Source organism: Homalodisca vitripennis, chromosome 3, assembly GCF_021130785.1.
Source record: "Homalodisca vitripennis isolate AUS2020 chromosome 3, UT_GWSS_2.1, whole genome shotgun sequence".
In the NCBI taxonomy this organism is placed as follows: domain Eukaryota; kingdom Metazoa; phylum Arthropoda; class Insecta; order Hemiptera; family Cicadellidae; genus Homalodisca; species Homalodisca vitripennis.
Window position 1 is genome coordinate 38,098,091 of NC_060209.1, and position 18,504 is coordinate 38,116,594.

Genomic DNA, 18,504 nt, shown 5'->3' on the forward strand with positions numbered 1-18,504 from the left:
GCCTGAGAAACCATATGCCTTGAGAAAAGAAATTTGGTTGAAGAGGCGTTTCTTCTAGCTTAAGATTTGGTTTTAACGGTCTTCTAGCTTAAGATAGTTCCGGTGACATGAATGGTTTTACTCCGATTGAAAAAGTATAGACTATACATATATGTCTATTTCGGTCAAAATTATTTAAATTCTGGCCCTTATAATGAACATTCAGTTTAATAGATATAGTTGGTGGTTAATTAATACTCCAACTTACGGCTGTGCCTTAAAATTTAATTAAAGCCTATATTACAGCTATGATGCTTCATTTCTCCACTTTACGTCTGATCGTTCACACTCTACTTCCGGTTTAAGGAGTAGATTGGAAAACTTAACTTTGGCTGCGCTTTATTATTCAATAGACCAACTTCAGTAATACATTTCTCAAGTATACGCCAACATGTTCTCGCGATAATGTGTGGACAAACCTACTCTTATATGCAAATACACGTACAGAACTTTCCGGACCGGTTTGATTTATTCGATTCGTTTCACTTAGCCAGTTATTGTGTTGGTAGATAAGATCTCTTTCCAGATTTTGTAGCGAGAGAAACTCCAGATTAGCTCACCACCAACTGAAAGTCCACGAGTATCTTCTATCACAGATAAGTTCAAGGATCATACGTTGTCTATCTAAAAAATTATAAAATCAAAAAATTGTAATTTAAACTAAAAATCCAATTAATATAATTTTATGCTATTCTTTCTTAAATTATTGAAACACAACTAAAACTAAATTATATTTCTGAAATTGCAACATACGTATTGATCCTTTTACTATACAAAGTGACTTTTTAAATATATTAACAACTAATTTGAATATGATATATTTCACTTTGTTTTGCCATGCAAATCTTAAATTTTGTTTATTTATTGTGTGACTGTCCTACGTTGTAATTTTTTATAAATAGGTTACGTGACACACTTTTTGCTATATTAAGTTGTTACTTGCAATTAAAAAATGTATTTTTCACACGTACATTTTTTTCAAACTATGTATAATAAGTTTGCTATATTCAAATTGAAATACTGTTTAAATGCTGTTGCTTTGTGAGATGAATTTTATTTACGTTTCTCAATCAGAATTTGTGAGACTATATGTTAAAAGAGCTCACATCAGGTTTGCGCTCATGTTAGTATATAAAAATGAATTTTTCGTTTCAATAACAAACAAAGATGTCTGTATGAACGTTCGTCCTGAGCCTAGCTTACTACTATCCGCAAAACACAAGATTTTCACAGATGTAATCCTTTCTCTCTCACACTCACAAACACATACCAGGATACTTACATGCCATACAGGTAGACAACTTACTCTGGTTCACTCTCTCTCACTCTCTGTTTTCATGATACTTATATTCCACGCAGGTAGTCAGCTTACTCTGGTTCGCGCTCTCTCTTTATTTTCATGATACTCTCCAGGCAGGCAGTTAACTTACCATATTCCATCTATACTTCTTTCAGAAATTGCATTGTATTAATTAAATGCATTTTCTCCTGCAATAACATTAGACTAATGGTTAAGTGATAAGACACAACATTTTATTTGACTTATTTGTCTTGTATACTAATTTCATTGTTCTGATCATGTATTATTTATTCTGTAATACTTCTTACAAGTTCTTTCAAGTATCATTCTGGCAATTTCCAAATATTTATTTAGTTTGAAAAACTATTTTCAAATAAATAATATACTTTAAATCTAAAATTGTATCTAAATGATTTTTTATGTACATTTTGATCATGGTAATTTACATTACTATTATTTATGACGGTATATTATTAAGAATGTATTTAAGTGACCATTATTCTCTCTAAATTTATTTTGAAAAATTGTCAATCTTAATTGTCATCCCTACTTTATTTAACGAAATCAAATATTTTTTCGTCACCTAAGGTTTTTTGTAGAATATTTTGAAGAGAAACACATTAATTAAACTGAACTAAGATATTCAGATGCAATATATTATATTTTAATACCGCGAGTTTGTTTTCCAATAATTATCTACAGTTTAGGTGAATTTCCTAACACTAATTATTGAATTTGGTCTCTTATCAGAAAAATTATTACAAGTCAGACATGGTCCTATATATCCAATGAATAAATATTTCAAAAACGGCTTTAAGCTTAAAGATTTTCTGTGAATTAAACAAAACTTTCCAATGTTTAAGGCCAAAGAGAGGCAAATTCTGAGTTAAAGACCTTTTTGCTGCTTTGTGATGTCTCCATACCTTTAGGGCCACCTTAAGAGTAAAATTAATTCCAACTCGCTATCAGAACAAAAAATGACAGGAATTACTAATATCTAAAGTTTAAGACTAATATCGGAGCAGTTCTCTTCCCATTATATTCATAGGTGTGACTCTAAATGCCTTCATTCTAAGATTTCCAGGAATTTTAACATTTTTATTACATTTTAATTGCTGTACTACACAAAAATTCACATGAAGAGAATATATTTTTTAGTCTTAAATTCATCCACAGCTCAATATCTATAGGAGAGATATAATCTAAAAGTAGCTTTGCACACAGTATTTCCTAAGTTTTTGCAAGTAAAAGGTGTCCGGCTTGGGTTAAGGAACACTCTTAATGTCCAAGAGTTTCTTTCGAACTAAAATTCACATTAAGAGAAAATATATTTTTTGAAGTCTTACATCCATCCGCAGCTCAATATTTGAAGGAAAGATGTAATCTTGGTGGTAACTTTGCACACGGTATTTCCTAAGTTTTTGCAAGTAAAAGGTGTCCGGCCTGGGGTAAGGAACACTCTTAATGTCAAAGAGTTTCCTGCAAACTAAAGCTAGAGAAGGAGCAGTATCTGTTTGGCTAAGTGCGAAGTGTTGTGTGTCAAAGAGGATTGAGCTGGCGCGACATCCTTTGTCCAGTCTGGGCCATGCTCTCTGTAACTTACTTTGCTACAGTTCACTGGTCCCTTGCAGATAGCTTAATCGTCTTAGTAATTATTTTACGCGACGAAAGTTCAGCGAGTTAAAGTTTGCAGATCGAGACTCATTGGCGTTTGTCGACATAGTAACTAGTTCGATGTTGCTTCTTCTGCGATAATTCTGTTCAAATAACTTTGCTGTAAGTTCGTCTAAGTTTAATGAAATTACATGACGAGGTTACTTCGATAATCCATTTATCATTTATATAATAGTATTTCTAACATTTTAAGTTGTTTATGTCTAACAAAATAATGCTATGTGTTTTTGAAAATGTTTTATTTTAAATGATATATTAAGAGTATTTCTTTACTTTGAGGTACAAAGGAATGAAATCTTAATCTACTCTTTAACGGATAACGTTTTGTTTTCTCTAGCTATGCATAAACTGCCAGCGTACTTTTTTGAGGGAAATATAAAAACATTATAATAATAAAAGTCTCATTAGCAGATATTTACAGTGAGCATCGTGTAAAGAACTAGACTTAGATGATTAAGTTATAGAAACCAACAAAAATATTGTGTGCAAATTGTAAAAATAAGGTGCACCCTAAATTGTACTCTTCGCAATCCCGCTAAAAGTTCCAAATTTTGAATTTTAAAAATGTAAATAGCATTGAAATAATCTTTATCCTTTGAATGTTTTGTAAGTTTGATAAGTTTAATTTTAGTTTTGAAATGCTCAGAAGAGGTTTAACTTAAAAAATTTGTTTTTATTTTAGTGTAAATTCGGTATCTGTATTTACGAATACAATTATTTTCATTATTTCATAAATATTTATCTAAGCCCACTAAACATTTATCGATTAATGTATCTCAATGATATTTATTTTTCGGTCTCTATTTACTAGTTATTGCATAATAAATATTGATTTAAACTTTTAATATTTTTACGAAATCAAACTAAAAGTGGAGAAGAGACTCCAAAAAAAAAATATTTTTATTTTTAAGATAGGATTTGAAACCATTTTAATGCTGAGTTTATTTAGTTTCTTACAATACAACAGGGAAAATCCTAACTTTATAGGATAATTAATAACGATTATAAACATTTTTATCAAGAAGCTGAAAAATTTCTAAAACTGGACTAGTAGGTGAAAGGATTGGCAATATTGGAGCCAACTGTGAACTAAACAACTGGCAGCGAAAGGGTTAAGTATTATATTATCTACCGAAAATCCTATCAAGTTAACATAACCATACGATTATAATAACTGCAACAATAATTCAATACAGTTACTCGTTTATCCCTATGGAAATGGAGCAGTAAAATGACGTATAACTCTTCGTACAGAGAGATATATGCGTGACCTCGCCAATAAGCAACGACACTGACATTGATGACTGACATTACTGGAGCGACAACACACATCCACACATAACTGCAACAACTCACAGTCATGTTTGCTCAATTTGTGTGGTCTCACTACCCAGTCCGTCGGGGTCAGGGGATGCGCTAAAAGGATTTGAACACGATACAAAATTCTAGTTTGTCTCTAAGTCGAATTATAAAATGTTGTTTCATATACAGCTATTTAAAAATGTATTTTTGTATGCAGTACTTTCAATGTTATGTAAAAGAATATAAGAGTGTTCCGTACAGTCTCGATAGTTCTTCAAGGAACGATCGAAAAGAAAAAAAGCAAAAAATTATTCTTGTTAACATCTGTCCCATTTTGCCTCATATTTATCTGGACGAGTGTGTTTTTGGTTTAAATATTCACATCTAAAATACTGTTCACTGACTTAGGACTTATACTACTAGCATAATTATTTTAAGCTAAATAAGTGCAAATTACAAAAAATTAATTATATCACTTTCTACTTCAACATTTTGGTATTTATAACCAAAATAAATATTTAAAGAAAGCTTTAAATCTTACGACATAAACTTAAACTAATGTTTTAAAATATAATCCAAACATTCAAGAACATCCAGGAGTTTAGAAAAAATTGTATTCTAATGAACGTCACTTTTCTCAAAATTCTAGTTTAAGTCTCTAAGCCGAATTACAAAACGTTGTTTCATATAAAGCTATTTTTTAAATGTTTTTGTACAGTACTTTAAATTTCACGTAAAAGAATATAAGAGTGTTTCGCACAGTTTCGATAGAAACCTCTGAGAACGTTAGAAAACACACAAAAAACGAAAAATTATTTTTACGAACGTATGTTCAATTTTATTGCCTCTTTTATATGGACTTGTGTTTTTTTTTTTTTTTTTAATTCACATCTCAAATACTGATTAAACGAACGACTTGGTAATTATTTTAAGCTAACTAAATGCAAATCATAAAAAATACATGATATCACTTTCTACTTCAACATTTTTGGTATTTATAACCAAAATAAATATCTAAAAAAAGCTATAATCATACAAAAAAATAAACGAACGTTTTAAAATATAATCAAAACTCTCAAGGACATCCCAGAGTTTCGAAAATTTACTTTGATTGTAATGATCGTCACTTTTCTCAAAAATTACCAGGATAGTTTTTTAAGGGTTCCATATTAGTTACTAGAAATTTACGTATGAGAAGCCACGTCTATTATGTTTGAGATTTGCTCTCGTCATGTCACCGCTACTGAGCTGTGAGACTAATATCATACTATCCCTATGTAAACTTAAGCTCAGTTTTGTCACCATTTAAAAGTGCACCAATATCTAAGACATTTTAAAATTATCAATAAAACTCGTTGGTATTCATGGTATGCTTTCAAAGAGATGTCCATTAGGTATTGTAAATGCGATGTTACCAACAATCTCTCTAAACTAAATTCAAAAAAGTAACGCATTTTTGGGCAGTAAAAAATTTTAAATTTCTTCAACAGTTTTGAAGGACATAAAATCGATATTGAGAAATAGAAGAAAGTGCCGAGATCAAGTCAATGAAGGGCGCTGATTAAAGGAAAGTTATTAAATTCCCTTACTTTCAATGGAGCACGAAACGTTGTTATCGTCAGTAATTGATTTTGCCATCAACGGTGAAAGGAAAGGTTCTGCCGAGATAAAGCTCAATTGATTTTTATTCAAATATTCCTCTGCCACAGCGTTCACACAACATTTAATTCTCTCACGGAAAAGAAAAGGTGGATTTACTTGAAACACTTCCGTAAAATATTGATTCACGTGATGCAGATAGTGCGTTTTAGTCTTTAATTAATTTGTTGAAGCTTACAAAGTGAAACACCATTTTTTTATGTATTTCATGGTTTCTTCACTGTGTTTAAACTTTTTACACCTCCTGCCACCTTTTCACACTCCTTTTAGTTGGCTCTTTTTATGACTGTTTCCATGAAATCTACGAAGCAAAATATACATAAAAAAACAGTTTCATACGCTTACTTAGTTAAGCTGTACCGGGTGTTCCATATTTTATGCACACTGACGAGATCGTGGAAACAAGGATATAAATGAAGTATTTTGTAACATCTCCTCCCAATACTAACGTTCTTTTATGATTTATTATAGTACACTTATGGGAAAGTATAGCATACGATATATGGTACTTTTTAAATCAGAAAAAAAACCCAATTTCATTTAATAAAATAAGAAAAATGGGGTATTGTTGCAATTAAAAAATTGATTCGAACCTTAGTTAGACCTTCTCCTTGCTGGTTTTGAAAAAGGTTTCACTTTAATACTTTTTAAAAAATACAATAAATTTCATAAAGATTGCACGTAAAAGATTTTTATTTACACCTCGTGCCACCTTTTCACATTCCTTTTAGTTAGTTCTTTTTCCTAACTTTTCCCTTGAAATTTACAAAGCAAAATACAAACAAAAATAGTTTTAGGCACATATGTATATTTGAAGGTATAACGGGCGTTCCAAATTTTATACACTCTGAAGAGACCATGGAAACAAGGATATAAAGGAAGTATTTTGTAACATCTCCTAACACTCTCTGCAATGCAATCAGTCAGGTTTACAAACAATCTGACTAGTAGAATAAAAATTCTTTCTAAGCGACCATACAAAAACGGGGTTTTATGATTTATTGTACTACACTAATGGGAAAGTATAGCATTTATGGTACTTTTGAAATCAGAAGAAAACTAATTTTTTAAATTATGATAAGGGAAATGGGTTGTTGCAATTGAAATATTGACTCGAACCTTAGTTATACCTTCTCCTTACTGGTTTTGAGGTTTCACTATAATATTTAAAAACTACAAGAAATTTCGTAACGATTTCATGTAAAAGATTTATACTTACACCTCCTGCCACCTTGTCACATTCCTTTTAGTTAGTTCATTTTCCTAAGTGTTGCCTTGAAATTTACAAAGCAAAATGTACATCAAACAATAGTTTTGTATGTGTATTTAGTGATGCTATACAGGGTGTTCCAAATTGTATGCACACTGAAGACATTTTGGAAACAAGTATATAAAGGAAGTATTTTGTAAGATCTCATCCCAATAATGACGGGTTTTTATGATTTATTATAAGTACACTAATGAGAAATTATAGCATATATAGTACTTTTGAAATCAGAAAAATCTAATTTCTTTTAATTGTGATAAGATAAATGGGTTGTTGCAATTAAAACATTCACTCGAACCATAGTGAAACCTTCTCCTTGCTGGTTTTGAAAAAGGTTTCATTATAATATTTAAAAACCACAAGAAATTTTATAAATATTTCAAGTAAATAAAAAACGCTCCGGTATAGGTACTAATAAAAAAGCTTTGACAGTTTAGTTTAACATTGTACCAAAAACCTTTTTGAGCGCAGCGATCGAATGACGCGACCAATAACCAACTTAACGATATATATTTGTTGGTATTTTTATTACGCACTACTTTGTGTGTTTAGTCTTTGCTGTATTCCTTATAGTTTTCCAGATTCCATCAGGGTGCATAAAATTTAAAACATCCTGCATACCGCTTTAAAAACTCAGACCGACTGAACAGTGTCCTGGTAACAAAAAACAACGCTTCCTATCAAAGTTGTATACGGATTACCTTCTCGCTTGAATGGATAGCAGAAAGTTTATAGAATTATTATTACTTAAGGACGTTAAGTGCTTATTTGGCGCGAAACTCTTCTTGACACATTACCAACTCGGTAGTGCGGATATTGTAGTTCCAAGAACGTCTCTATTACTGCACTTTAACTCCGACTGTAACTACGAGTACTTATCTAAGTTTCATTTTAAACAACTGATAACGAATTACTTTTTTTCACTCAATTACCTAATAAAATGCTGCTAATTTTTCTGTTAGCTGTGTCAATACTTTAAGAAATATAATAGAACAATTTAATGCTGACTTCAGGGTAAAGCAGTGGTTAGATGTTCATGATCTCAAACTCAATTCCAAAAATTGCTTTGCTTCCTCATACCTGAGTCCATAGTTGCGTCTGTTGGAAAAGGAGCTTCAAGGAAATGAAGTCTCTGTACCTGAAATCTTTGGGTCGTGAGGACTAATCCCTAAAAATATTTTAAATTCTCTGAGAGTCAGAGTTTTAAGTCCAGTACCATCGCATGGTTATATATTGTTAACATTTCGGTAACTTTGTACTATCCGGAGGCCACTATTTTTGGAAGATTATTTCATACCGGGGACATAAACACCTATATTATTAGATACAACAGACATTATTTGAATTACTGTAAAAATTGCATGTCACTATGATGATCGGTTCTTGTTTTCTACCTCCTAAAAGCAAGCAATGTCAGCGAGAAGGAGGTCACTCTGTTTCTATCTACTATTTGTTATTAGGCTAAATAAGTAAGTAAATAAATACGTAAGTATTATAAATATAAAAAATTAACAAGCCCTCACGTGATGAGTTTGAAATTAGGTACTATCTCGAGGGATGTACCTTCCCTACCTAACATCAAGTAATAAATCGTGATCTGACGTCGGAACATTTTGACGATCTGGGACGTTTTTTAGGAGTAAAGATCGCAAATGTCCCTGGCCATCAGTCCGGGTTTCAGTGCCTCCGGCGCCACCCCGCATTTCTGGGATAAAAGAAAAACATCCCTCGAGATAGTACTCAAATACAAGCTCAGAAAATATGAGGACTCGTAAAGGTTATCTTTAACTTTGGTATTACTAGTAACATATTTGAGATAACATAATCACACACTGCTTATATTGCATTATAAGAAATAGTAGATAAGAACAGAGTGACACCTTCGCTAACATCGCGTTCTTTTTTGGGAGGCAGAAAACAAGAACCGATCGTCATAACATCATGTAATTTTCACAATAATTCAAATAAAGTCCGTACTAATAATGTAGGTTTTTAGGTCTCCAGTAAGAAAAACTCATCCAAAAATAGTCGCCTCCGGATAGCACCAAAGTAGAAACATTTCAACTATTTATAACAATGTTTCAAATAATTATATAATTTGTTAATTGGCTGTTTAGTTCTCACGACCCAAAGATTTCAGGTACAGAGACTTCATTTCCTTGAAGCTCCTTTTCCAACAGACTCAACTATAGACTCAGGTATGAGGAAGCAAAGCAATTTTTGGAATTGAGTTTGAGATCATGAACATCTAACCACTGCTTTACCCTCAAGTCAGCATTAATTTGTTCTATTATATTTCTTAAAGTCTTGACACAGCTAACAGAAAAATTAATAATAATTAATGGCTGTTAATTAATAATAATTAATTGGCTGTTATGGTTTAATTAATACCAATTTGATTCTTCATTGATGTAAATCTGTTTGTAAATTCGCGTTATCGTAAACATAGAAATAAATTATCCTTGAAAGCAAGAATGTTTAATTAATAAAATCTATTAAGTTTCTTTTACACCCTCCCATCCTTTAAAGTGTGTTTAACACATCATGATATTAAATCCTGAGACTTCAAACAAAGTTTTTTTATTCTCCATGTTTGTATTTAGAGTTTGTCTTCACTTCTACAAACCTCACTTCGTAACTAAATATCATGAGCAGGCTAAAGTCCATTTCATGGAAATGCAGCCAAATGATACCTATCTTGTACAAAACTTGTTAAATGTACCAAGTTACTGAAAACTGAAAAGGAAACTCGTGCCTCGCATTACATTAGTAAGCATTGTACACATCGGAACGTCTTACTTGAACTTCCAAAGTACGGCGTCAATCAGGAAAGGCAAAGTTCTCGTACTTTGAGCACCGAACAAATTATCCACTATCTGCGTACTTTAAAAGTTTGTCTTACAAATGCTTCAAGGTCAAATTAGGATTAAAATCTTGGCTGTACTTTAGATGTTCTTTTCTTTCATTTTACTTTGTTTTTTCCAGAATTCTCTGCAGATCGACGAGGAGAACTGCTTGGTTGTGTCCACACGCCCGGAGACTCAGCGCGACTGTACGCTCCCGACTCAGCAGGACTGTGTGCTGACGGAATGGTCCGCTTGGACGGCTTGTTGTGATGGCACTCAGCATAGGACCAGGAGTGTACTCGTGGCCCCTCACTATGGCGGGCAACCCTGCCCTCAGGTATAGCCTCACATGTTTAATAAATAATAAATACATAAAAATGCCTTTATTTCTTAAGCGTTTCTCAGTACATAACTGTTTGTCAGAATAACTTACGTCAAATGGTATATGCCAAATAACTACTTATCAACTAAATAACAATAACATACTTTACAACACACAAAGTATAACAAAGATTACAAAACAGTTAAAACGCAATAAATTAAATATTTTAAGGCAAGTCAAATACAGACATGAAAATTATGTAAATATGGCATATAAAATTTCTAAAACCTACCAACTAATATTAAAAAAATCACTACTTAATATTCAAATCCTTTATTAACATCTTAGTTGCTGCTGTTATATAATTTCTTAACCATGCTAACAGCATGGTGTCAGGGAGGTCATTATACAAGGTTGGGCCAAAGTAGGGTTGAAACGTAGGTTTAGTCCGATTGAAGTAATTATGTAACCTATCACTAAGCCACACTGCTTAGTATTTTCGCTTAGTACATAAGACAAGTAGACAAGAGCTTAAGTCAACTTGAGCTTCTATTCCAAGTGAGAGATGTTTTCAGTTCAAAACTCATTTTATATAAAACTGCTGATTATAGTATCAAAGTTAGCCTTTTGTTACTTCACAAATTATCAAGGCATAAATGAAATTAGAATCCTAATAAGTATATTTCACCAGCACCTCCCCAACCACTTGGTCATCAGTTACAAGACTCAAGCACAACTGCTTGATAAAATATTTTGAGCTTCAGTGATTGTACCCGAAAAGCAAAAGTACAATTACTCTTTTTCTTTTTCTAATCTAGTGAAAAATTTTACCTACAAAACAAAGATTTTAGCTTCAAATGAACATACCAGAAACACACCGACAGGATAAACAGAATTTATAAGAAAACCCGATAATGACTTGCATTTCGAATATTCTCAAGGTTATTATTCATAATGAGGTAATATTTTCACCATATATTCTTGGATTCTGCTAAACCTTTCAAACACTCCCCTAACTAGAATCGAGTCAAACTTAAATTTTATGCCAATTTAAGTGATAAGTTATTGTATATAGATCGTCGATCAAAAGAAGGGGGTTATAAAGAGGAAATAACAAACCTTAGAAATAAAAAGCAGAAAAATTTAATTTTCTTTAAATGTTTTCAACACTTTTTGATTGCAAAATTGTTCAAATTGTTGTTAGCTATACTTAGTTTAACATTTTTAATCTACACCTAAATATCAACAAGAGAAAGTTTTTTCTTTAATATCATTAATTTCTGCAGGTGCAAAATATTTGTCATGTTAAATCAGGAATCAAATAATCTACCACATATTATTACACATTAAGGAGTAGAAATAGTTAATTATCGTAAATATCAAGACAACAATCCCGTGTAAACAAATAAATAGAATTTTGGCAGCAAAAATAGCCTAAGTAAGGCTTAATCAATAAAGTTCACTGTTACTGTATGCGTATTAAAACATTAATAATTTTTAAAGAGGACTATAAATTATAAGTAAATAAGAGGAGTACCAAGTAAGTGAAACTTTAAAATGTTAAAACGGCTGATAACATGTCTCAATAATAGGTAGAAAAAATTTAGATATCTTAATTTTTATTTCATTTTTATTGAATAATAAATCATTAAACCATCAGCGCACTTTACTCACAAGCCCTACTAGTAGTTTATATCGACATTGTGTTGAGGTACCATTCAAAACGACATGCCAGTCCGGTCACAAAAAACTATGCATACTCAAGGTACCTCAGTAGTTTTTAACTCAGACAGTTGTCCAATTAAAAGCACAAATCTCTGTGCTGCCAAGATCTACTGTTGGAGTTGTCTAGTGCTTTACATCGACATTGTGATGAGATCATTCCAAGAAAATATGCAAGTCCGGCCACAGAAACTATGCAGACCCGAGGTACCTCAGTAGAGTGGCCACTCTGACAGTTGTCCGATTAAAAGCACAAATCTCTGTGCTGCCAAGATCTACTGTTGGAGTTGTCTAGTGCTTTACATCGACATTGTGATGAGGTCATTCCCAAGAAAAATATGCAAGTCCGGCCACAGAAACTATGCAGACCCGAGGTACCTCAGTAGAGTGGCCACTCAGACAGTTATCCAATTAAAAGCACAAATCTTTGTGCTGACAAGATCTACTGTTGCAGTTGTCTAGTGCTTTACATCGACGTTGTGTTGAGGTCATTAACAAGAAAATATGCAAGTCCGGCCACAGAAACTATGCAGACCCGAGGCACCTCAGTAGAGTGGCCACTCAGACAGTTGTCCAATTAAAAGCACAAATCTCTGTGCTGACAAGATCTACTGTTGCAGTTGTCTAGTGCTTTACATCGACATTGTGTTGAGGTCATTCCCAAGAAAATATGCAAGTTCGGCCACAGAAACTATGCAGACCCGAGGCACCTCAGTAGAGTGGCCACTCAGACAGTTGTCCAATTAAAAGCACAAATCTCTGTGCTGACAAGATCTACTGTTGCAGTTGTCTAGTGCTTTACATCGACATTGTGTTGAGGTCATTCCCAAGAAAATATGCAAGTCCGGCCACAGAAACTATGCAGACCCGAGGCACCTCAGTAGAGTGGCCACTCAGACAGTTGTCCAATTAAAAGCACACATCTCTGTCATCAGCTCACTTTACTGTCACAAGCCTTTGTTATGGTTGTCTAGTTATTTAACCTAAATACGTTACGAACATTTATCATGCATGTTTTATCATACATACATTTATCTTGTTTAATTTATAACACTAAATCATCATTTGTTTGTAACTTTAGTTTTAATAAATTGCATTACTCATATTCTAGCAAGCGTATATTTGCAAATACGTGATATAATCCGCACTGTTTTGAGATGTGTAAAATTTAATTTTCTGTTAAAGCATTCAACGTAAATTACTCAACCTTCACACAGGAAACCTAGTGAATACTGTGTACGTGGGAGTTCGGCCCTCATAACTTTGCGTTCAGAGCGTTAACTAGTGTTTGTGCTTTCTCGTGAAAGCCTTTTAACTCTTAATTTACTAATAACTTACATATGTTTCCATTTATACTATTGGCAGCATTACTGCAATATTAACCTGTAACTTTTCAGGACCGTCGTTTTTATTAAAGATTTATTGAGCTTTTGGAATTTCCATATTTAGAACCACCAGTATAAACAATTTTGTCAGGATTTCCTTTCAACTTAAGGATTGAAGATTTTAATTCGTTGACTAAGAATATAAGTGTAATAGCTCATCCTTTCTGAATTACAGCTAAGCGAGTGGAGATCCTGTGAGGTGGAGGACAACAGCATAGAGGGCGGTGGAGGAGGCAGTGAGCCAGGGTGCGCGCCCCACACTGAAGGGGTACGACTGCGGGTAGAGAGGTGGGGAGAGTGCCGCCCGAGCCCTCATGAGGTGTGGGACGGCGAGAACAGTGACCACACGGACAACTACTACAAGCACTGGCCCCAGGTGGGGACCCAGAGACGGGAGTTCACCTGCCTCAACGTCAACGGTACCACTCTGCCTCTCAGGTCAGAGCATTTCCTCTTCCTGGTTAAGATTTTGTGGTGGCATGTCATTCTTAGGTCACATAAGATGTTGGACAAGAGCTTAATCCAAAGTATTCTTACTTTGGGTAGTCTTTCTTGTAACCTCGTCAAGGACCCTATCATGTATGGGTTTGTAAATGATGTTAATTTAGACCTCAGTACAATATGAATGGAATAAAACACAGATATACACGAAGTCATCTTGGAAAATGTAGTTGTCTTCAGTTATCTTGGCCACTGGCCTATTTACTACTACACGGTTTATAAAACTCGGTCAACCATTGGAAGGAAGATGATTACGTTAAATTCTTACATGTTTTAGGGGAGTCGGTTGACTATATAGCGCACATGTTAAATTAAATAAGTTTAGGAACATGTTTCTCAATAAGCAATAAACATATCAAGATAAGGTTTTTTATTTGAATCTGCTATTATTTTATTATCTACATTTACAGCACAGCAAATTTCCATAGCATAAATTTAAATATTAAAATTGTTTTTTATAAAAGTCAATTTTTATCAATTTTTTTAATAAATAACTTTTTTTAAATTATTATTAGACTACATACAACAATTTTCTTTGCTATAAACATTGCTCTAATTACAAGGAACAAAATTTTAAAAAATATCAAAATATGTTGAGTGGTTCTAGAGAAACGTGTTCCTAAACAAAGAAAAACAAGAAATTTTAGAAAACTCTTTTAAAGATTGCATATATACATAGCCAAAATATGCTGAAGCCATTTACATAATATTATATTTGGGTGTGATATTGTTGGCCGATTTGAATAAAATTTGCACCAAATTAAACATGAGAGTCTAAAGATTAAAAAAGCAAAAAAAATTTTTCTTGTTTTTTTTAGATTTTTTGTCAACCGACTCCCCTTTATAATATAAAATATTTTGACTCCACTTCACAAACTTGTAATAAATCACGTTGATAGAGATATTAACACTATTTTTATATCAATAACAAAGCATTGTTACATTTATTAGGTTTAATATCCAAATTTATATTTGTTTTATAGTTAACACAGCAATAATACCATTTCATAACCCGAATAAATTCGATAGTATTAAAATAATCAGAAATAATAACTTGATAGTAAGTGAATGCAATAATCTTATATTCCTGATCTTTGGTTTTATCGATGATGTGACCGAAACAATGTAGTTGCATCATGTGAGATAATGTCTCTTCCCCTTAAACCAAATGTAGCGATTGTAAATGCATAGTGGATCAAAGGGTTACTTTCAACCAAGGTTCGATAAACCTTTCACGATCCCTTGGGCTGTTTTACAGCGGCCTGCTCCGGTCTCACGTCTGCATTGATTACAGCCAGTTCAATAAAAATTACCGGCAAAGAACAAGGTGATTGATGAAACTGTAAAACTCACCAGACTAGACATAAGTCTGTACAGTATTCTCCTGATAACAGTTGTAATAATAGCTGTAAAAACACACATAAACACGTTTTTTTGGGTAACGTTCAAAACTTCCAGAGATAAGAATATTAAAATAACTAGATTTAGACGTAACAAATACGTGTGTGTGTGTGTGTGTGTGTGTGTGTGTGTGTGTGTGTGTGTGTGTGTGTGTGTGTGTGTGTGTGTGTGTGTGTGTGTGTGTGTGTGTGTGTGTGTCCTTTATAGAATCGTAAACTATTTTACGTATCATTATGAACATTTTTGTGTATATTTATTTTTCCACGGAGAAGGTTTATATGCTATACCCACTGATGTAACTCGCAACCAGACGACGCTGCGAAAGATACAAGTTTTCAAAGCGCCTCCACAGTTTAAACTGTAATTACGGAACACTTAAGTAAATTAAATAGCCAAACCCTATTTGAAGGCGCTATATTATGGCGTATATTTGTCTTTAAAATAAATTTCTGGTTGGCTTAAGTGTTAGACCACTTTATAATAAAGTAAAAGTAAAAGTAAAATTTTTTACAATGGCTATAAACATACACTTTGACGGATTTTCTCGATCGTGGCACAAAGCAAACTACGTTGGCGATAGAAATATAAATAATTCACTTGAACCAGAAATACACGGCAAAGTTTTCGTATAGCGTGCGAAGCCGCGGGGAACATCTAGTTCATAATAAAATAATATTTTCAAACTAGGTATAACAAGAGTTTAAACTTTTTAAACATGGTATATTTTGAGAAACATTGGATATCTGAAAAATATTTTTATACAACTCACCAGAAATGTACACTCCGTTCAAAATATTTGTATAACGCAGCAGTATAGACAGGTGATAGAAACATAAAACATCTACTATTAAATTAGAAGTTGTCTTTTATTCCAATGAACAGAATAAGCATGTTAACGAAACGTTAATGTTGAAGATGGCGCCTGTCCCCAATGAACTTCTGAAATAATAGTGCCCATCGATACTAAGTGGAAAGAGCTGTTAAAACGAAGGCTTGGCTTTCTGACAGGATTTTTCTGGTAAACTTCCGCATTATGGAACTTTAAAATATGAAACTGATGAGACAGTTATGAATGCAATAAATAAATAACCGAGAAACCTCGCTTGGTAACCAGAAGTCAGGCATGAATCTATATTGTTTAAACATTCAACAAATTCTTTAGCGAATTCCGACAGTTCAGTCATTCTTCAAAAGATATTTTGACCCTGAGAATTTCACTTCTTTGGTGATACTTTACAAAACTCAGAAAATATTATTCTCTTGTAAAGATTCGTGCAATACTTCAACCTAACAACTCCGTTATCGTTATCGTTATCGTTATCATACGAGTAGATGACTATCATGTGGGCTGTGGTGGAAACAAACACAGAATTTCGAGACCAATCTATGAAAGAGGCCTTGGTTACAATCTGCCTTTAGTTACGATGAACATTTCAACGAATTTATTCATTGTTCATTTATGATCGAAATATATCGTGTGCTAGTTGACTACTGAGGAAGAGTATGATCTGGCAAATGCGTGTAAAGACGGTGTTATGTTGTAGTACATTTGTTACAGTATCGTGTCACAAAGCCTTACCTACTACTGTAAAACTGTTCACTTATTTAATTGTTATTTACTCCATTACAGTGTAATTGTATTACTTCTTAATTTTCTGTTAAGCAATATATTACAACTACATAAACGCTTAGTAAGCTATAAATAGAAAGAAAGAAATTTATTTCTCAAAATACATAGAGTACAATTACTACAGTGATTTATGAAAACAAATACGTACATATTTGTGAACAATATGCAATACCTGTAAACAATATGCAGTTGAAAGACATTTTGATTCTTCCAAGGCACAGTCTGTTTGGAGGCTTCTTTATATTTGACAATTACTTTTTTTTAAATAACAGCTATAGTTACAAATAATATTAATAAATATATTTTATACATATTACATACATATCGCTAAACATAACATCATTTTTATAGTACAAACAAAGGACAATAAACAATACAAGACAATTTACACATCAAAACACTTCAAGAGCACTTATAAAACAAAATAAATTATATTTTAAACTGATGTACAAAATGCTTAAATAATATATACAACTAGCTGTTTTCCACGGCTTCGCATTGCTTTTCGTAAGCTTTGCTCGTGTATGAGCACTTCTGGTTCAAGTGAATTAAATTTCCAACGCCGATGTAGAGTTTGCCTCGATGTCACGATCAAGAAAATCTGTCAAAAGAGTATTGTACACGTACGTGTACTTTATTACAAAGTGGTCTAACACTCAAGGTTTAAGTTCAACCCAAAAATGTATTTTAAAAACATAATAACTTAAAACTTAGCGCCTTCGAATAGTATTTTGTTATTTAATATACAAAACCGTCTCGTAATTGCAGTTTATAATGTGGAGGCGCCTTGTAAACCTTTATTTTTTCCAGCGTTGCCTGGTGGCGAGTTAAATCAATGAGCGTAGCATATAAACCTTCTCAGCGGAAAAATACATATACATACAAATTGTCATAATAATCGGCCACATAGTTCACGGTTCCATAAAGGACAAACACACAAACATTCATTTATATATATATATATATATATATATATATATATATATATATATATATATATATATATATATATATATATATATATATATATATAGATTATAAAGATAGATTTAAACGCCAATATGAAAATAAAGATTCTGATAGTTCTGAACAGTGAAAAGCCACTGCCTTAACTTTTTAGAAATATGTTTACATTATTTAAATACTTTATAAAGTTGGTTATATAGAGATGGCGCTTGAAAATTGGAAGTATTTATAAAATAGAAAGTAAAAAATTTATTTTTATCATACCGTACTTTACAAATCACTGCTGTTTTTGTAATATACTTAAGTTAGTCCATAAAGCGGTTGATGTTCGTTATCTTATAACATAGATACATACGTACATAGAGTAAAATTACTACAGTGATTTATGAAAACAAATACGTACATACTTGTACAAAACTTGTGAACAATATGCAATACCTGTAAACAATAGGCAATTTTCTTTTTTTATAACAAACCAGCTGGTGCACAA

General features: G+C 32.5%; 1 protein-coding gene across 1 annotated transcript in view; it reads left to right on the plus strand.

The window, feature by feature from the left end:
• LOC124356798 (thrombospondin type-1 domain-containing protein 7A-like) overlaps positions 1 to 18,504 on the plus strand; it is a 591,350-nt gene that overhangs the window by 469,671 nt on the left and 103,175 nt on the right. The window contains 2 exon segments of the mRNA XM_046808007.1: positions 10,227 to 10,424; positions 13,692 to 13,954. Coding sequence (XP_046663963.1) covers positions 10,227 to 10,424; positions 13,692 to 13,954 — 461 coding nt within the window.